The following is a 21598-nucleotide window of genomic DNA, read 5'->3' as shown; positions in this document are numbered from 1 at the left end:
TGTTATGACATAAGAATACTTCTAATGTCAAGAATAAGATGCTTACGTGGTCTTTTTCCCATTTCTGTCCCCCCCCTCCCCCCACCAAATTAGTACATTTTCCACTCCCTCAGAGGTGCTGTTAACCACTCTGGCTTATGTGTCTCACTCCTTAAGACGGATGGCAATTCTCTCAGCCTGTTCCCTTCTTTGCTGCCCCAGAAAAACAGACTCTTCCCATTCTGTGAACACCAGTGCCAGCCATTTACAAGGGCCTCAGATCTTACTGTCCAGCCTGTTTCTGCTCCATTCTTACATGCTTCCTCACAGCTCTGCAGCCCCCAGGCAACTTCTCACTGTCTCCCAGGTTCTGCCTGGACATCCTGGGAGGTAAGGACACTGGGCCAGCTTCCCCTCACATGGTGCCTGCTCTGCGGGCCCACGTGGTTTTCCCCTCTCCAGGGACACACCCTTAGCTCTCCAGGCCTGTCAGAGGCAGAGATGTAGGGCCAGTGCCGGCATTCCCAGAAGCTAGTGTGTGTGCACAGAAGAAATTACTAGCCCAAGATGACATGCCAACCAAGGCGCATGGTATTCGGGACAGTATGATGGGGACAGAAACCTATAGCATGTATTTCTGATCCCAGGACTTGTGAGATTTGAACCTGTGCCTTCTCTGCCAGAGGTAACACTGTAGATTTGGCCAATTTCCTTCCCATCTTTTCTCTTAAGTGTATAATGAGATGACATTGTAAAAACAAGTTAATATCCTGTTTTAGTTTGCTTAACATATGAAGTATTTTCTCAGATTATAAAAATGATCTTTGTAAATATACTTTAAAAATGGCAATAAAACACCTCATCAAACACAATGACTCATTTCATCTTTCCACTAAACTTGCTTCCTGCTGTTTTCTAGTCCTGGGACAAAAACCATTGTCACAAATGTTTTTAACAACAGCACAGACTGGCATATGGCCTCCCGAAGAGGGCAAGAGAGGGAACACAGCTTACCGAGTGGAAGAGCAGGGTTTTTAAAGACATTCCCTATGGCGTAGCAAGCATTCCACCGCACTTTCATGGCGGCCTCATTTACAACAGTGGAAATCAGAGTCTGGATCGACTCCTCGATGATTTCGGCAAACCTGGGTCTCTCTATGTGAGAGGGCTGTAGAAAGTGAAGCAAATTCCCAAGGGCCCGGACTGCATTGCTTTTGACCTAGAATAAAACATAAAAGGCCTCAGAGTTATTTTGCTGGAGATGTTTCAGAAAGTAGAAATTCCACCTTAAAAAAGACCCTCCATGTCGTAAAGCAAGGGAATAAATGAGACATGGAACTGTGCATGCTCAGCTGACCCAGTGTCTGAGCCCACGCTTTTTAAATGTACCACGTAACAGCCACATGCAAGCTCTTTCTTTCTTACCAATTCCATTTAAGGATTTATTTTCTTTCTTTCTTCTTCTTTTTTTTTTTTTTTCCCCGGAGCTGAGGACTGAACCCAGGACCTTGTGCTTGCTAGACAAGCGCTCTACCACTGAGCTAAGTCCCCACCCCCCTTTCTTTCTCTTTTGAATAACAGATAAGCATGAATCTGTCATGCAGTGTGATGACGAGGGAATGCTGGTACTTTCTATGGGACAGAAGGCACTAGAATAGACTGTACAAGTATGGAGTGGGCAGCACTCCACTCTGAGGCCTGTGAACACTGCTGAATGGTTGATGGCCGTCAGACCACTCTGCTGGAGCAGCGCTGCTGCAAGTGTGCACCCTCAACATCTTGTGAGTGAGTACCTTGTCTTTGTCCGTGGAGGCCTGTATGGCAGACTGCAGCATTTTCAAGAGCAGGAGCCCAGAGAACTCATCCTGAAAGCTTGGGTCTGGCGAGTCCCTGTTCCACCCATGGCCCACGGTGGAGTAAAAAGAAAACATCACTTAAATGTGTGCACACAAAGGTACAGCCACCAAGTATACGAGCATAAAAACTTCAGGAAAACAGCTTGACAGATCTTTTCACATCTTTTTGTTTGTTTGTTTTTGAGACAGGGCCTCATTACAGAGCTTAGGCTGGCCTGGAACTTGGTCTGGTGATCCTCCTGCTTCAGCTTCCTGAGTGCTGGGATTGCAGGCATGTGCCACCACACCTAGGTTCCAATCAGACAGTTCCCCATTTAAGAATGTAACCACAGGGGTATCTCAGGATGGACATTTCACGCCTGGAAGTATTCACTGCATATAGACGCCCAGAAGCCCAAGGCAGAACAACCATTCCAGAAGAGGATGGAAAAGGATGTGTCCCGCAGTGGGCTCTGTGTCACACGTGTTCATTAAACATCTGGTGCAGAGAATGTCTCTGTGTGCTACACACATCTCTTGTGCACAAATAGGTAACAGAAAGTACACCAGCAGCCACCGTCGGGATGTGACGGGTGTTATAGGAAGGAGGCGGATTTTACACTACATACCCCTTTGTACTGTTCCAATTCTTTTGACCTGTGAATATATTCCTTAAAAAAATATAACCCGCTTTCTCCAGTGGACTGTCACTGGGTGTATCAACTGCACTCCAGGGCAGACTCCGTCTACGCCCAGGAGCAGCTGATAACACAATATGGACTCCGTGGGGGTTTGTGGGTAATTTTTGTCTTATTGTTTTTTTGTTTGTTTTGATTTGTGTTTCTTGGTTTTTGTTTGTTTGTGAGAGAGAGAGAGAGAGAGAGAGAGAGAGAGAGAGAAGAAGGAAGGAAGGAGGGAGGGAGGAAGGGAAGGAGAAAGAAAGAGAACAAACATAAAATTGGGTGGATAGGGAGGTGGGAAAGATCTGGGAGGAGTTAAGGGAAAACGTGATTAAAATATATTGTATGTAAACATATTTAATAACAAACAAACAAAAAAACCTCTGTATCCTAAGAGCAGGCAACTGTTACTAAGGTTTCAGATTTCTACTGTGATACTTTCTACAATGTGGGTATACAGTTATGTCAGCACATGGTATTTTTGAATATATATACTGTTATAGAATAATAAGTATTTTAATACATAGTAAGAACCTATTAGATTTATTGCTTAAAGGAATATCAAAGCAAAGTAAAACTATCTGCATAATATGGGGGAATTCTTGCTAATTCTTTCATAGTAAGGATGAAAAAAACCTTTTAGAAATTCTGAAGCAGATGCCACCCAGGGAAAGCAAGCTGCGCCACTTACATGTTGACGATCAGAGTGTCTGTCAGGTTGCCCAGGGACCAGGCTGCTTTGGCCCGCACGTTTAGCGACTTATCTTGAAGTGACATCAATACAGCATTCGCTGCATCTGCAACAAATATGACATCCTGGGCGACAAACCAGGCTCTGTTACTCGGGTCCCAGTGCTGCCTCTGAACTTCACGGCTTATTTTCAGAGAAGGCTACCGGCCTTTACGATAACTTTGTATGGACTCAACATGAGCCTGTGACAATTACCTGTGTGTTCTGTGCTTGGGTTCATTTCCACCTTCTGCAACATTATTCTGACAGGGAAAGCATTTGCCAAACCCACTCTTGTACTACACACCCTTCTTAGAGATGAACATCACACTTGAGAATAAAGGAAAACTTCCCTGCCATCTTAGAAAACTGGCTATTTGCTTTCTCAATCATTACTTCCACATGGTAATGTCCTCTTTTTCATCTTTAGTTAATCATCCATTAATTAAACATTTGCTACACACTACAGTCCCAGGTAGTGTGTCAAATAATTAACAAACAAAGCACAGCTACTGCACACTGTAGTAGCAATTAAGGAAATCCGATTATACAGCAGGTTCATTTCCTTCGCTGTTCAATGTGGAAGCTACATGCCCACAAATCAACTATGGTAAAGAATCTAATGGGAGAGAGGAGGGCAAGCCGGCTAACTCTCACCTGCCTGAGACAGGGGAAGAGCACATAGACGCCAAGGGCCCTGGAGGTCGCAGCTTTCACTAAATGGTTCTTGCTGTCGTTCAGGCCGAGCAACATTGTAATGCACAAAATCTGCTTGTCATTCTGCAGCGAGAAGGTTCACAAAAGGAGAAGTCAGATGCAATCACTGTGACCCGAAGTCTTCCACAAGCAACTGAACACTGTCACCTTCGGCTGACTAAAGGGCAGGTGCCTGGACACTGGGGCAGGGATCTGATGCATGATTTTGGGCAAGGCACACACAACATCTCATCATGTTGCACCTTTTAACTGTGTAACAAGGCCATTTTTATCCTTTGCTTCATTAGAGCCGCCTCCTTTATAAAAGCTAATTTATATAGCTAAGAACAGACCAATAAAGATCAGGAGCAGAATGAATATGCTTGTGTACCCCAAATCAGACATGGAATCCTCACCCAAAGCAACGGGATTAGGAGGCGACAGGCTAAGCAAATACCCTGTGTGGAGACCTTACACCTAAGTGTTTCCATACACTGCTGTTTCTCATGTGACTCCTCTGCTAAGTGGATAATACAAAGCTTTAAAGAAATCCAAGGCATCAAAGAGCTGGTGCAGAAAGGCTAGGATTCGGACTCAAGACTTCCAACTCTGCACACGAGGGATTTCAGAGCTTTGTCTTCAGAGCTGGGCCATTCACACCCACACTTGTGTCTAAGGCTCAGGAAGCAAGGCTTGCGGGGGGGAGAAGGTGTCACTGCCCTCACTGCAAACTCAACAGAAAGAGTTCTAGAGCAGAGGCTGAAAGATTTCAAAACAAAGAGTCACACTGGAGCCCTGCTGCCCAGGACATGGTCCAAGAGTGAGGACATGTGGCTACGTTACCGGCAGACTGCTGAAGGCCTCTGGCAAGATGGAGGACAGGGCATCACAGGCGCTCGCCTGGAGAGTTGGGTGCTCTGAATTCTGCAAGGCTCGGGGCAAAGGACCATTCAACATCGCAGTCCAGAACTTCACCACCTGGAAGGGAGGCACAGTGAGCCACAGCACAACACCCACAGTAGAACCTACTGAAGCCTCGCCCATCAGATGGCGCCTTGAGATGAGACGTTTGCTGAAGTAGTAGCTTTCTGTGAGTGTTTTCACTGGCCACCTTCCACAGTGATGGAAACAACTTCCGGAAAACTGGCCAGACCCAGCAGGACATAGAATGTAATGGAGTTGATAGTAACAGTGATGATGAATACGGTGATGATGGTGGGGGAGATGACGGATGGTGAGATGATGATGATGTTGATATGGTGATGATGGTGATGGTGGGGATGATGATGGTGATATGGTGATGATGGTGATGGTGGGGATGATGATGGTGATATGGTGATGATGGTGATGGTGGGGATGATGGTGATATGGTGATGATGGTGATGGTGGGGATGATGATGGTGATATGGTGATGATGGTGATATGGTGATGATGGTGATATGGTGACAGCGGCAACAACAGCAGAAGCGGCTGTTTTTTGGAGGCCTTATCACAGGCCAGGCATTGTTCTAAGTGACTGTCATACATCAACCCATTTTAATCCTCAGCACAACTAAATGAAGTCTATACCACTATCAGAATTTCTACCAAGAAAACAGAGGCCCAAAATACATTATAACATGCTAGTCAGCAGCAAGGGGCCATCCTGCTAGGCTCTTTCAGTGTGACCCTATTTGAGCAGGGAGGCTGTGTACACCAGTCAATGGACCAGAGAGGGAGCTGGAGCTGTTTCCTGTTGTTCCTGTCTGCAGCACTGCCTGTGACTTAACCTCTGTAAGCTTGGGCTCCTCTTCAACCACATGGGGCAGAGCCATCTCCCTAAGTCTATACTAAGTCATGACACCGTGCTGAGTCCCAGCACTAGGTCACGATAGCCTCTAGCTTGAGAAGCAGGCTCTGCTGCAGGCACCTGCAGACTCTTCTTATCCTGACCCCCTCAGGCAGGTGTCTACGGTGTCCTTCTCATCCTTTATGACCTGGTCTCGGGCTTTGCTGTGTACCTGTGCACTGTCTTTGTCCAAGCCCTATCTCAGCTCCTGCAAACCCAGTCTGGACCCTCCCTACCTCAGAATGTGTGAACAGGATGGCTGCACTCTCTAGGGTGGGCCAGTTACTCTCACCTCTAAATATTTACATGTGTGGAGTCCCAGCCTACTTTGAATAGGGCTTATCTGTGTAAACTCTGGAAGCTAGGCCACAAAACATATATCTTCCAGCTTCTCTTTCTCTCAGATCTTGATGTGGGAAAGATGGATGCCATGTTAGCAGGCCACCCAAGAGTCCCATTGAGATGTTCCCCAAGGAGAAAATAAGTGGACCTTTCACAAACAACCTGCTTAACTTGCTAGGTACATGGGTGAGTCACCTGGTCCTCCAACTCCAGGCAAGGCCACAATTGACTGCAGCCCTGGTGGCATCTTGACTCATGAGAGACCTCTATTAAGCTGACACGGCCCAGCCACTTGAATTCCTGACCAGCAGAGACTGTAGAGAACAAATGTACACTGTCTGAAGATGCTATGTGCTTAGGTTTATTCTTTTGTTTGATGAATGCCAGTAATACAGGAAGTCTGTCTCTCTAGGTGAGGCAATATTGAAATTGTAAGCAGTTAAGAGGCTTCCCACAAGGACTGGAAAGATGGCTCAGTGCTTAAGGGCACTGGCTGCTCTTTCAGAGGTCTTGAGTTCAATTCCCAGTAACCATATGGTAGCTCACAACCATTTATAATGCCCTCTTCTGGCATGCAGGTATACATGCAGATATGGCACTCATATATATAAAATAAATCTAAAAAATTATTATTACTTTTTTTAAAAAAGAAGCTTGCCCACAGCCACTTGTCTAACAAGAGGAGAAATGTGGATTCCCACCCAAGTTCTATCTGATGTCCAAACTCAGTCCATCTCCTTGCAAGTGGTTTCATGAAAGCTTGTGCTGCAGCCTTGGAAAAGAGTTTGGGTATTTAATTCACTGCAAGGATGATGGACATGTAAACGATAAAGAAGAGACAGGATGAGGGCGTCACAGATAGAACCACAGCACAACACCCGCAGTAGAACCTCTGGAGGAGAAAGCTTCACCAACACTGAGTTCATTTGGCTTTTGGCACCAAGTAGAGGCTGTTTTGGTTACATATCTCATTCAAAGAAGTGGCACAGTATAGGGGCAACAGAAATATTATGACATAGATTTAGTTTTAAACTTGGGTGAAGGACAGAGGACAAACTTGGTGACATATTTAGGAATACTGTCCACCTCCTTTGAGATGGTTTCTTTCTTTCTTTGTCCCACCCCCTCCCCCGAGACGGGGTTTCTCTGTGTAGCCTGTCTTGGAACTCACTCTGTAGACCAGGCTGGCCTCAAACTCACAGAGATCCGCCTGGCTCTGCCTCCCAAGTGCTGGGATTAAAGGCGTGCGCCACCACCGCCTGGCTGACATAGTTTCTTATAGGCTAGACTGTCTGGCCAGTGAGCCCCAGGGATCCTCCTGGCTCTGCTCCAGGACTGGGGTAGGGTGAGCACTTGCCACCATGCCTGGCATCTATTTGACGTGGTTCTGGGGACTGAACAAGCACTTTACCGATGAGCGCTTGCGCTTGCTCGCGCTCTCTCGCTCTCTCTCTCTCTCTCTCTCTCTCTCTCTCTCAAGTTTTAATAGGAGCCATAGAGAGAAGTGGGAGAGTTAAAGAAATTCATATTCCCTGAGCAGCAACTATGTGCCAGAATCTTCTCACTTTAAACCTCTTTAAAAAGAGTCAGTTTTGTGATTTAAGGATTATTATTTCTGTTCACAGCAGCAAACTAAGCTCACAAACACATGCCCACTGAACAATGCTTCCCTTTCTCACTCAAACTCCATACCTCTTTCCACAATCCTAGTTTGTTTCTTAAGCTTTCTGTAAGCAAACATTGGGTTTATCATCGCTGGTTGGTTGTGTAAATAATCCTGCTACATACTGACTTGTAAAGGAAACTTATTCTGGTTAGTTTCATGTCATGCTAGATTATATACTAGTTCCTTTTAAAGAAACATTAGCATGCACATGTCTACTGAAGTATGCTTCACAATAGCCAAGGCATGTAAACAACTGATAAGATTAAAAAAAAAAATGTGGTACATACATACAATCACATAAGATTCAGCCTCAGAAAAGAATGAAATCCTGTCACTGACTGCACCATGAATGGAAGTAATAATATTAAGTGAAATAAGCCAGGCATGGAAATATAAGTATCACACAGCATCTTCATTCTTGGAGCCTATACAAGTTAACCTCACAGGAGTTGAGAGCGGAGAGTGGGTCCTAGGGTTCATCAACAGGTAGCAGGTCACCTGTTGATTAGACAGAAGGAATAAGAAGTCCTGGGGCTGGTGAGATGGCTCAGTGGGTAGAGGCACTTGCTGTGCAAGCCTGGTGACCTGAGTTCAACCTCTGGAACCCACAGAAATGTGGAAGGAGAGAACCAACTCCACACTTCTAACCTCCACATGTAGCCGTGGCAAACATGCCATACCCAGTAATAACAAATAAACAATTCAATAAAAATTTAAAAATTAAAAAGTTCTGTTGTGCTATTCCACAACAGGAACACCATGGTCTTGTTCTGAATTTCATTTAATATTATTACTAGTGTGCACACGTATGACATATGTAGACATATCTATCACTGTGCACATGGGGACGTCAGAGAAAAACTTTGTGGAGCTGGTTCTTTACGTGGGTTCTAGGGACCACACTCAGGTTGTCAGGTTTGCATCCTTGGTTAGCAAGCACCTCTACCCACAGCGCCAATTTGCTGGCACACCATGGTTTTTGACACTGGAAGAAATGATAATATCTGTTCCATTTTATTACTGAGTCTCAAAATCAAAAGCACACTAGAGCACTTCGGAGAGAACATTGGGAATGGTGGCGTACTTACCATGTCGACCGGTACTCTCTGCTCAGGAGCCACACTGGAATCTGGCTTGTACTGCTGTATCAAGCCTGTACTCAGTTCTTCTAGAAGCTACCAAGATACAAGAAATGAGCTGTCAGAGCAGCATTAGCACTATGGAGGCCACAAACACCACGCCTTCAGTTTGGAGATCCCTCAAATCAAGAGGAAAAATTATTTCTCTTTCTTTCCTTTTTGGATTGGTTTTTTGGAGACAGGGTCTCATTATGTGCAGCCCTGGCTGGCCTCAAACTTAGAGACCCGCCTGTGTCTGCCTCCCTCGCGCTGGGGCTAAAGGCATGCACACAACTTAGGAAAAGTAATTTCTAACTAGTTTTTTCTCTTCTCAGCAACTATGTGAGATATTCTTTGAGGCGGTAAAACTGACCCTGCACGTAAGAACCAGGAGAGGAGTGCACCCCTCCTTACCCGAAACCTGGGAAACCACAGAAGAAACCAGGTCACTCGTAATGAAATTACCTTCACGCCATGGAGCTGAATGGACGGGTTTGCTTCGCCCATGCACTTGCAGATCACCTCGCCAAGCTCCATCAGGTACAGCGGAGCCATTGAAAAATAGCCCCTTGCCAGGTGAGCCAGAACCTGCACAGAGAGCAGGCGATGAGCTCATCGGGAAAACAGGCAGGGCTGCGCAATCCAGAAGTTCAACATTTTGGCAGCCGCTCACCCCTAACACGGACCTTAGGTCTGGCACTGAGGAAGTGGGAAGCAGCCACAATCTAGCTACTGCTGGCATCACTTCCATGATGCTTTGCTGGCTGGGGAAGTCTAACTCAAGCCGCAGGGTAAGCCTTTGACATAGATTTTCTGGAATGTATAGCTGAAAGGACCAAGGCTGAAGGGTAAAAGGGTGTGCTCAGTGTCCTCAGACAAACAGCAGAACTGAGCTGTGATGGCTGTTCTTGGCTGTCACCTTGGCACATCTGGAGTTAACTAAAACCCAAGTGGCTGGGCATGCCTGTGAGGGATTTTTTTTTTTTTTTTTTAAATTAAACCATCTGAAGTGGGGAGACCCACTTTTAATTTGGATTTTTTTTTACCCCCAAGACAGGGTTTCTCTGTGTAGTTTTGGTGCCTGTCCTCGATCTCACTCTGTAGCCCAGGCTGACCTCGAACTCGCAGAGATCCACCTGGCTCTGACTCCTGAGTGTTGGGATTAAAGGTGTGTGCTACACTGCCTGACTTAATCTGGATCTTCTGAAGTGGGCAGATCCACCTTTAAGCTGGGCCACATCTTTTGCTGGCAGCCTGTATGAAGGACATGGAAGAAGGAAGCATTTGCTCTTTGCCAGCTTGCTCTCACTTTCACTAAAAAGTCCATTCCTTCACTGGCATTAGAGCCTACTTTTTTGGGATTCTGGTGTACGCCAAGGACCAGCTGAGACATCCAGCCTTGTGGATTGAACAACTATTAAATTCTTGGCCCTTTTGTTGGTAGACTGCCATTGTTGGGCTAGCTGGACCACAGCTTGTAAGCCATTCTAATAAATCCTACATATGTATGAAATGGAGATATATGTTCACTCTATCAGTTCTGTTCCTCTCTAGCAGTGGTTCTCAACCTTCCTAAAGCTGCGACCCTTTAATACAGTTCCTCATGTTATGGTGACCCCAACCATAAAATTCCTTTGTTGTTACTGCATAACTGTAATTTTGCTACTGTTACAAATTGTAATGTAAATATCTGACATGCAGGATATCTGATATATAACCCCCAAAAGGGTCGCAACCCACAGGTTGAGAAACTCTGCTCTAGAGAACCCTGACTATACACAAGCCTGTGTCTTAGACTACATCTGTGTAAGGCGGTATTTTCTTTTCTTTCCTTTTAAAATTTTTTATTTGTTTATTTATTTACTTTGTGATGAGTTCTTACTATGTAAACCTGGGTGGTCTGGAACTTGCTATGGCCTTGAACTTGCAGAGATGCAGAGCCTGCCTCTGCTTCCCAAGTGTTGTAATTAAATACACAGGCCAACATGCCCTGAAAGGGGTATTTTCTTCCTTTCAAGGAGCAATCATTTTGTTTCAATAAATAGATACAAGATGACAACAAAGAATTTATAGAGAGTTAACTTGAAGTTGCTGAAGTCCAACAGTCTGTAACAAGAGAACAGAAAGGAACATACTCAAGTTTACAAGGACTGCCCCAAACAAAACAAGAAGGAAAGCCCACACCTAAAGGTGAGGCCACTCCTGCCCCTCCTGAGAAGGAATGGTCCCTTCCAGACAGACAGGAACATGGTGCTTCCTTCCTACCTGCAGAGCCTCCAGCCGCATGGGGGACGGTTCATAGGTGCTCCCTGGGGCAGAGCCAGCATCGCTACCTGAGCAGGAGTCCTCCTTTGGCAGCACCACGGTGGAGATGCAGAGTCGGATGAGCCAGCAGGGCTCCGAAGACGCTTTGGGCGAGCTGACCAGCGACGCTTCCTCCAGAGAGGGCCCTGCAGGGGCTTTCTTCCAGCAGTCAGGAGTGCTGAGGTGAGGGGTTGCTGAATTGCTGCTGCTGAGCCCAGAGGAGCAGGGCTGCTGCAGGAGCAGCTGGACTTCTGGCAAAGGTGCGTGAGTGGACACTATAGCTCCTAAGAGTGTGAGGCTCGACACTCGAACGTTAACATCTGCCCAAAGAAAGTCAGAGCGTATCACCACGGAACCACTGTCATAAGTGCCGTAGTTACCCCTGCCGGCAATTAAGAATTGCTAGATTCTTCTTTAATTAGGTGTAAGTAACTCCTAATTTCAGTTCATAGAAAATATGGGACAGTATCATGAAGAAACAATATAAGAAATCAAGAACATTATCTAGAAGACAACTGACTAGGAGCATCCAAATGTGAATACAGAAAAAAAAAAATCAAAATAGGTGGTGAGGTCTTGATTTAAAAAGACCACAGAACCCAGGCATGGAGGTGCATATTTGAAATCCTAGCACTTGGGGATGGGAGAGATGGCTCATTGGTAAGAGCACGTGCTGCTCTTGCAGAGGACTAAAGGTTGGCTCCCAGCACTCACACAGCACAGCTCACAAATGCCTGTAACTCCAGTTCCTGGGGATTCTGTGCCCTCCGCTGGCCTCCGAGGTACCCACATACACATGCACATACTTACCTACAGTCACAAAAATAAAAACCATGTATCGTTACAATCCTAGCTCTCTGGAAGCTGAGGTGGGAGGACATTTGAGGCCAACCTGGGCTACATAGGGAGACCTCATTTCCAAAACAAAACAGAAACACTATAGTGGTATACATAGTAATAAAATGTAATTAATCCATGAACTTGAATGATCCCAGGATTTAAAAGAAAAAAGCTATTAGAAACAAAAACCAGGGTTGAGGGTATCTCAGTGACTGAAGCTCATAAGCATAGGACTGGAGTTCAGGTCCCAAGAATCCATATAAATGCTGAGTGGGCATGGCAGCCCACACATAATTCCAGTGCTCAGAACACAAGTGACAGGATCCCAGGAACAAAGTGTCTAGTCAGAGATCTGGGTACAACTGAGAAACACTGCTCAGTGAATGACATGGAGAGGCTGAAGAATGTGCCTGATGTCAACCTTGGGCCTTCCCATGTGTGTGCCCCCCCCCCCTACAAAAGCCCATACACACATACAATCACACCACACACACATAACAAAGGAGACAAAGAAAAAGCTAAAAGGCCTGCATTCTGGTTTAGTTTTTCTCATGTGGCTGTCTAGCAGCACCAGTGCTGCAGGCCGCAGGAATATATCATAATAACTCAGCTGGTTATGGCAAAGTCACTACCTGGAGGGATCAAGGAATTCCTCCAGAGGAAGCCAAATTCCAAGGAGCTTTTGGTGTTATTAGGCTTGTTATATATCAGCTGCCTTCTGTTATGAAAATCATGTGTGCCTTCATAGTTTTCCCAATTGACTTTTCCCTAAGAAGGGCTAACAGTGTGGACTGATCACTCTCTGGACATACACATTCAAGGTATTTGGAGAACAGCTTCAGGAAAGGCTTCCTCTGGAATCAGATATCTCCCTTAGCCACTTTTAAGGACTAAGAGTAATAACAGTCCACATGCAAGTCTCCTCATTTAAGATAAATTCCACAAGGAGACACTACCTAGGTCAGGTGGATGTTAAGTAATAGCTTTACACAATTTAGCTCAGACCTTCCCTTGTTACAGCCTTACTAACTTTATAGACCTCTAACTCCTTACCTAACCACTTCTAGGAATATTTAGATAACCTTCTGCGATGACAGTTATGCTCAGCCAGAACCCCAGTTCAAGCCTCCTGTAATTATCATCGTTGGCAGCATCTGGTCAGGTCCATCCCCAGATGGAGGAAAGCACCCTGTCAGAGATACCTCTGTACTCTCTAAGAACAGACTTAAGCATCCAGGCTACCTGTTTGAGAAGGCCTGGCGGATGTGCCAATTAAACTTAACTTCCTCCTTTCCAAAACCTTACCTCCAATTCCAGATCTCCCTTTAACTATCACCAGAGGTACACAGGTTGCCTAGCGACAGAGCATACTTTCCCCCACCCTGCAGAAAAAACGGCAGGGAGATAGCTTGGACAGATAGGAGCCACAGGAAAAAAGAAGGCAGTTTTATTTTCTCCCATTGACCTAGCAACTTATAGATTCTTAACATTTTCTACTAATCACGTTTAAGACTATAGTGAAGCATATAGGATCCATCTTCTTAGATATTACCCGAATTTAGTCTTTAGTTAATTCATTTCCCCATTGGTCACTTCCCTTTGGGGTTGCAAATGATAATTAATGGTTATTGCCTCTCTATGTGATTCTTATTACCCCTCCGTTTGACCCTGGAAGCCTGGCTTTGCACTGCTAAGGGAATACTGCTTGTACACCAGGACTTCCAGGGCACTGAAGGACGGAGAAGAGAAAAGAGAATGGAAGAACTAGATGGGTAAGAACTTGAGAGGAACAAACTGAGATGGGGAAGAACTAGATTGAAGGGCTAGAAGAGAGAACTAGAGGAACAAGATGGAAGATGAGGAAGAGCCAGATGGGGAAGAACAAGATGAGAGAGAAAGGAGATGGGAGAGGAGCTGAGATGGGAAAGAACAAGATGGATGAGAACCTAGAAGGGGCAGAACTAGATGAAGAAATTAAGATAGAACCTGGAGGGGACAGTAGATAAATATAGAGAGAAATCAGGCACGAAAGGAGCTAGACATGAGAGCAGAGTATAAGCTTGTAGAGAGAGAACTGACACAGAATAATAAAGTGTGTGGACTAAGGAGTTTCGTGTACATAGATTCATTTCCTGTCTTTAAAGATGAATTATCAGCTGGTTGTAGATTCTTCCTGGATCCCGGGAGGGAACTATCGAGGGGCTGGACCCCTGTGGTCCTTGATACTCCAGCACCATTTCTTGTAGTTATCTTGGCTCTTTTGCTGTGATCAGTGGACGACGATGAATTCGGGTATGTGTCTAGCCTCCACTCTCATCTACTGATCTATGTTCTACACTGTCTTTACTGTAGTTTTATAGGAGGTTTGAGGTGTTGACACCCTCAGATCTTTATTTTTTTTTTCCTTCCCAGAAAATGCTGGGGCTCGAACCTGGGGCCTTGCACATTCTAGGCAAGTGCTGCAACCCTGGACTTGACCTCCAGCCTAACTTCTTCTTCTCTATCAGTACTGTGTTTCCTAGTCTAGGTCTTTTGCCTGATAAACATGAGAACCTTCTTGCTGATGTTATAAAAAATGATCTGCTGGGCTTTCGATTGGGATTTATTAGATCAAGTCTGGAAAAGCTGACACAGAACCCTATCCACGAACAAAGACTCTTCCACTTCATCCCACACTTTCTAGTGTTCATGTGAAACTTTGACACATTTTGTTAGATTCACTCCTGAGCATTTTAGAGTTTGAACATTTTAACAACGAAAACATTCAAGTACAAAGTCAAACGTTAGAAAGGGGCTGTTGAGATGTGTCCATTCTCCTGGGGCTGAAGATGCAACTAAAGGGAAGCAGGTCCAGTTAGATGAGCGACCGCCTGTACTGGGAGCCTTGGGCTCTAAACTGCACTCACCCATCACTTAAGACAGGACTTATCTGTGTCCTGATTTACTGACTGGTGTAAGGAGTTGGTTGAACTTGGCCTCTCATTCAAGCCTCATGAGAACCTTACAGAATAGGTGCAAGTCTTCATGTTATGAGGAAATCGGGGTTCTAGAAGGGCCAGAGGGGTAAGGATAGGAGATGTGGGAGTGGGCTACAGATCCTCAGAATGACACCAGGGCCAGGGTCCCCCCTATAATGTTCCAGAAACCACTGCACATTCCAGAAAAACTCTGCAACTCTGACTGAAAACCCGGATGTAAGAGGGAGCCTGATCTGAAATCTTGTGAACAAACAAAAAGGAGCATTCTAAAGGCAGGTGCTTATAGCCAGCCCATACATATGTGTGGGAAAAGCCAAGACACACAAACAGGAAGTCTGCAGTTAGAGATGTAAATCAAGTTCATAGGACTTTACATAAACTACACAGATCATGTTACAGAAATTAAGCTTTTGTATTATGGTTTTTCTCTCCAGTGCACAATATCATCCACCCATCCCTCCCATCCCTCCCTCTCTCCCTCCCTCTTACTAAAGATGCAGTTTGTTCACTCTCCTGAGAAGTTGAAGCAGCACTCAGTCAGTTCTCCAGCTTATTCCCTTCCCCAAAATGGCTGTCTAGTAATAGTTGATACCCTTGACAAGCTGAGACTAAGCAAAGATCTTAGAGCCGGAGAAATGCTCTGAATACTTACTTCTCTCTCTCTCTCTCTCTCTCTCTCTCTCTCTCTCTGTCAAAAACTGACCATCTACATTTGACACAGAGAAAGAAGGAGTTAGCACTACCAACCTTTGTGGCGGATGTAAGGCTTTATGTGGTTCCAGACTTTGGTCAGCAAGCTGAGTTTCAGGCGGTTATAGGGGGCGTTTGACACTAGGTTTGCAAGGCACTGCAACAGAACAGAAACATATGTTCACACACACAAATATTTTTTCCTATTGATTTTTGTGAGTGTGTATGTGTATGTGGAGGTCAGAGGGCAATTGTGGGATTCTATTCTCTCCTTCTACCATATGGATTCTGGGGATCAAACTTGGCTTGGTGGCAAGAGCCTTTACCCATGTAGCCATCCCACCAGCCTCCTCACCCAATTTTAAAGGGCTATTTACTAAAAGAAAAGCAGTCTTTTTAATGTCTATAGTTAGATTAGCTAAATAGGTACAGATTTCCAAACAGGTGTCTTTAATATATTTATCACTTATACTCTTAGGTCAAATTACTTTTAGGTGATGTGAAACATACAAAGTGAAGCCTCTCTGAAGCTGGAGGTAACTTGGGACTTACCTTAATTATCTGAGTAAGGGTCTGGGACGAAGACTCTGCCACCAAAGCTAACAAAAGACATCTGTGCAACTCTCTAATGCTGGACGCAATCGTTACAGAGAAGGGGGTGAAAGCCATTTTGTGATCAGTGGTGTCTTCAGCGACAGAAAGAAACTGCTTTGAGCCTTCCAAGATGGCAGATAAAACTTGCAAGGCACAGGCACGTGTCTGGAAATTCAAGATGATTCACACCGATCAGTTAGAAGTTGGGATCCAGGCTCCCTTCCTTCCATACAGGCTCAATTCTCCAAGTATCCAGAGCCATCTTATTAGAAAAATGAAGGCAAGGATGGATGTGTCATGTACTGAGGGCAGCTACAAGGTGGGCCACTTGCACCACACCTAAAGAAACCCTCCACCACTCCACCATGGGACAGCAGTGAGATAGAACTCAATTCTACCACAACACATGGATCTGAAGTCCTAAGTGTGGAACTGATTACAGACATTCATACCTAAGCACAAGGCCAATGAAAGGAGAACTGAACAGCTCCCGAGAGTATCCACTTACTTTCTACCCTGAAGCATCAGTGTGTTTGTGTATACTAACAATGGTAATTCAACACTTAGAAACACCTGGTATAGGAAGTAACAGTTTGCAGTGGTGTCTCTGATAAAGAACGTAAGGTGTAATGTATATGTATATGTATATGTGTATGTATATGTGTGTACACAGGTATGTGCTCACTTGCTCTCCACTTTATATTTTGAGACAGACAGACCAGGTCTCCCACTGAACCTGGAGCTCACTGATTTGGCTAGGCTGGCTGGCCGGCAAGCTTGAGGGATCCACCTGTCTTCACTACCCAACTTCTGTATGGATGCTGAGAATCTGAACTCACGTCCTCATGCTTGCACAGCAAACATTTTATAACACGGACCCTGAACACAATCTTATAGATGGAAAGGGGGAAAGATGCACCTTAGTTAAGGACTGCTGTTTATTTAAGGAAGACTCAGCTACAGATGATTGTGAGCTGACATGTAGGTTCTGGAAATCAACCCTGGGTCCTCTGGAAGAGCAGTTAGTGCTCTTAACCAGAGCCATCTCTCTAGCCCCTGTCTTATACTATAACTAGCTACTCAAATGATTATGGAGTATTCCAATCTACTGTGGATTATACTTTCCTTTTAGAAAGAAACCTTGAAAGTAGGTAAAATATACGCTAGGGCTAATTAAAATACTCACTGTCAGTGGGTATGTGGGTATTTCCACCTAAGGAAAGCCAGGTGCTCCTCAGCGAGACTTTTTAATATTCACTACTGTAAGGCTGAGAACAGACTCCTTTCCTTCCTTGATTAAGAGCTAGTTTCCAGAGAGGAATGAACAGATCTAAACAGGGGCAGGCTCTCCATCTGCCATGGGATAGTTGCTGATGCTATCCAGACTGCCAAACCATTGTTTTTTTCTTTAATGAAATTGCTTTTTTTTCTCATTAAAATATGTAAATTAGTCATGATATTTTAAGATATGGGAAAATTATTAGGTACTTATTGTATATAAAACACTATTTTGGTGCCAGGCGGTGGTGGCGCACGCCTTTAATCCCAGCACTTGGGAAGCAGAGCCAGGCAGATCTCTGTGAGTTCGAGGCCAGCCTGGTCTGCAAAGTGAGTTCCAGGAAAGGCGCAAAACTACACAGCAAAACCCTGTCTCAAAAAATCAAAAAGCAAACAAACAAACAAAAAAACCAACAAAAATGTTCCTAATACCACAGCTTCAGTGGGGCTCACAGGAGACACCAAAATTATGGCTCCGTGTGCTCTGACTTCAAGCAAAGCCCTGGGGGTAAGATATAATCTTAACATTGGGTCCACAGAAGCCTGTCCCAGCTTCATTTCCTGCCTATTAAGGTTCTCAAGTCAGGACCTGGGCGGTATGAGTAAGAGCAGTGTTCAGAGAAGGTCAGACGGGGCAAAGGGAGAAAAGGACATAAAAATGCATCTTACCTTGGGAGATGGGTCCTTTAATGTGAGTGTCATTAAGGACACAGACTGTGGGCTTCCAAGCTCGGGTGTGTCAGGAACAAAGGCTGACCAGTAGCCATACAGAACTTTTTTTTCTATCGATTTGATAGTAGAAAGAAAGCAAGCTAATGCCCCTTGGCGAACCTTGGCTTGGTATGACCTTTGATAGTGAGAAGAAAGTTTAATAAGTTTTTAAAAATGCAAACGGAAAGGCTATTTATTCCAATCGGTTCACATGATTTGAGAAATTAAGCAACATGAGTATCCCTAAGGATGTTACCATCTCTTTCAAAGTATGATCAAAACATGTTAGGTAGTTTTGCTACAAGCTATTACTAATAAGGCTGATTGAAAACCAAGCAGAGAATAAACCAAGTAACATCTTGGTTAGGAAACCAGAGTTAGACAATAAACAGTGCAGAGTATCCATGCATCTACTTAACGGATCCCCCGAATGACCTTACGTGGGCCACAGCACTTGAGGTGGTCGCACACACACAGACCTTGCCCTTGACAGGCTTTTTAGTGGAAGTGACAGATGGTTCAGGAAAAAACTGTAACACACTTTCCATGACACCAGGGCAAAAGTAAATAACAGGCATGTAACAGAGAGCCTAAGTCAGAATGGAGGTGTTGGAAAAGTTTCCCAGGAAACATGACTTGTGAGCTCATTTTGAAGAGGTCTAGTGGTTAACAAGATGAAAAGTTCAGAGAGAAGTAAAGAGTCACAGTAGCAGATCCAGCAAGTAGCCATGGGTCAATGGGATGCAAAGACCCCGTGCGAAGGAGACCTTCAAGGTCAATGCCACATGGCAGACAGCTTAAGTCACATGCAACTGCAAATACCAGGTAGAACATTATAACAAAATACTACTACCTCATTTTACCCTGCATGCCTCCTTCCGAATCGGAATAGTCTGACTCACTGCTGCTGACTCTCTTCCAGCTGGAGGAGGCGAAGGGCCGGGAGACCTGCTCTCTTCCTGCAGCTCTGCCCCCATCCACAGGCAAACTCTGGGAGCCCCGGGGGGAGGAGCACCAAGCATTCTCGCCACACGTGTTTACCCTGCCCGTGCTGAGGCCTGGGGCTGCTTCCACTTCACCACTGGATTCTTCTTCTTCCTCCTCCTCTTTCTCTCCTTGCTGGATTTTCTTTGGTTTTACTTTGTGTTTTTTCTTTTTGTTCTGATTTTGGAAGCAAAGACATAATATATACATACATATATACACACATACACATATATACATACTTAAATACATTTATATATATATAAATGTTCCCGAAATGCAGTTTGAAGAAAGGAGGCAAAAAGGACAAAATTAAAGAGTGGCAGGATGTGCCAGGCATGATGCATGATGTACAGTACTGAACTCCTAGAAACAAGGAATGAGGTTCATGGACACAGCGGACACTTGGGCTTCTCCCAAATGACTCTGGAATCACTTCTATGAGCATCACCTCCCTCACCTGCAAGTACCAGGCAGAGCTATAGAAAAACAGGCCTTCTCCAAAGCTCCTGCCAGAGCTCCAAAGCCTGGGGAACACGAGCACAGCACCTGTCACCCCAGGCCTCAAGTGTCCCTCTACACAGAAGCATGGAAGGTGGCGGGCGTTGCACACGATGCCTGGTAAGCCCTTGGGTTATGCAGTAAAGATACTAAGTAAAGACACTTTCTTTCTGTTGTACTTCTTTCTATCTGGCATCCAAGTATCCTTGGGATCTGTACCTTCCCCTCGTCTACTACTTATAGTGGTCCTGACCTACCCTTTCTAGCTGCAAAACTATGTGGTTTTTCTCAGTCACAGATCTGACCACGTCAGTTTTCTATATGACATCACCTACAAGATAAACCCCAGACTGTAGCATCCTGTGTAAGACCCCTCCACACACCTGTAATGGGGCTCTGCTGGCTCAGGAGCCACACACGCTCTTACTCCATGTGTCTATGTGGCTCTGCTTCCCTTCATCTCCATCCCGTTAGTCATTCTGGAGCCTCCATTTAGCCATCACATTTTTTTTTTTTTAAGATTTATTTTATTTATTTTTATTATGTATACAGTGTTCTGCCTACATGCATGCTTGCAGGCCAGAAGAGGGCACCAGATCTCATTATGGATGGTTGTGAGCCACCATGTGGTTGCTGGGAATTGAACTCAGGACCTCTGGAAGAGCAGTCGGTGCTCTTAACCACTGAGCCATCTCTCCAGCTCTAACCATCACATCTTAAGCAAACCTCTTTCTCCTCCACTTGGACTGTGTGCTCTGGATGTGCTCTCAGAGTACTTTGTGGGTGTTTTGGTGAGCGAAATTACAGGACTGTAATGGTTTATTCATCTTTATCCAAAATTCCTAAGGATGGGCAGAATCTCTGTGTGTGTGTGTTTAACATGTATACACCATGCATGGGTGTATGGAGGCCAGAGGTCTACCTTGTATGCCTTGTTTAACCCTTCCCACCTCATTTTTTTGAGACAGGTTCTCTCAGTGAACCTGGAACTCACTGAACAGCCAGACTGGGTGGCCAGTGAGCCCTCAGGATCCACTTGTCTCCACACTTGCAGTGCTGGGGTTACAGAAGTGTGGCAGCAGGTTTGTCTGTTTGTTTGATATAGGTGGCAGCGACGGGAACTCAGATCCTTGTGTTTGTGCAGGTGGTCCTTTACCCACCGAGCCATCCCTCCAGCCTCCAGGTGCTGGCATTCTTCATGCTTTCCCAGTGTCTTAGTACATGTTTAATAAATAAACCGATGAAGGAGTTTCCAACTGAAGCATTCTTTGTCTGCTAGCACATTTCTATTTGTTTTTTTTTTTTTTTTTTCGAGACAGAGTTTCTCTGTGTAGCTTTGCGCCTTTCCTGGAACTCACTCTGTAGCCCAGGCTGGCCTTGAACTCACAGAGATCCGCTTGACTATGCCTCCTGAGTGCTGGGATTAAAGGCGTGCGCCACCACCGCCCGATGGTGTCACATTTCTAGATAGAAATCCTGGCCACACATCTGTATGCTCCAGAGGCTCCAAGGGAACCGAGGGAGAAAAACAGCTGTCTACAAAGGCTGGGAAATATGACTGTAGCATCGTGGCGACAGTGACCTGACAGGCAGTGGGGCTTCCGTGGCTCTAGAGAAGAACCGCCGCGTTATGGCCCGTAGCCTGCTTCTATAATTAAGCTTTACTGGCACTGCAGCCCATCTGCTTCACAGAGAATCCCTGGTTGTTTTGCACTATGGTACTGTGATAGCCAGCCCTTTACCAAAGAAGTGTATTGATTCTTCTTGGTTTTGGGAGGCCTAGGAGTGAGCCTTCACAGCACTGTATATAAAGCAAACGCTTGCTTGAAGTGGTTAAACTGCCT

At 45.1% G+C, this 21598-nt stretch overlaps 1 protein-coding gene across 1 annotated transcript in view; it reads right to left on the bottom strand.

Moving 5' to 3' along the window:
- The window catches only part of Heatr6 (HEAT repeat containing 6), a 31701-nt gene that overhangs the window by 1626 nt on the left and 8477 nt on the right, over positions 1 to 21598 (bottom strand). The window contains exons 8-19 of the mRNA XM_036197152.1: positions 19123 to 19430; positions 18228 to 18405; positions 16239 to 16445; positions 15744 to 15843; positions 11140 to 11498; positions 9340 to 9462; positions 8845 to 8931; positions 4764 to 4898; positions 3882 to 4004; positions 3186 to 3310; positions 1773 to 1869; positions 994 to 1198 (exon numbers count right to left, since the gene is read on the bottom strand). Coding sequence (XP_036053045.1) covers positions 994 to 1198; positions 1773 to 1869; positions 3186 to 3310; positions 3882 to 4004; positions 4764 to 4898; positions 8845 to 8931; positions 9340 to 9462; positions 11140 to 11498; positions 15744 to 15843; positions 16239 to 16445; positions 18228 to 18405; positions 19123 to 19430 — 2047 coding nt within the window. The remainder of the gene's footprint in view (positions 1 to 993; positions 1199 to 1772; positions 1870 to 3185; positions 3311 to 3881; positions 4005 to 4763; positions 4899 to 8844; positions 8932 to 9339; positions 9463 to 11139; positions 11499 to 15743; positions 15844 to 16238; positions 16446 to 18227; positions 18406 to 19122; positions 19431 to 21598) is intronic.

Source organism: Onychomys torridus, chromosome 8 (genome assembly GCF_903995425.1).
Source record: "Onychomys torridus chromosome 8, mOncTor1.1, whole genome shotgun sequence".
Lineage (NCBI taxonomy): Eukaryota > Metazoa > Chordata > Mammalia > Rodentia > Cricetidae > Onychomys > Onychomys torridus.
Note: the sequence above shows the minus strand (reverse complement) of the source record. Positions and strands in the feature narration are given on the sequence as shown.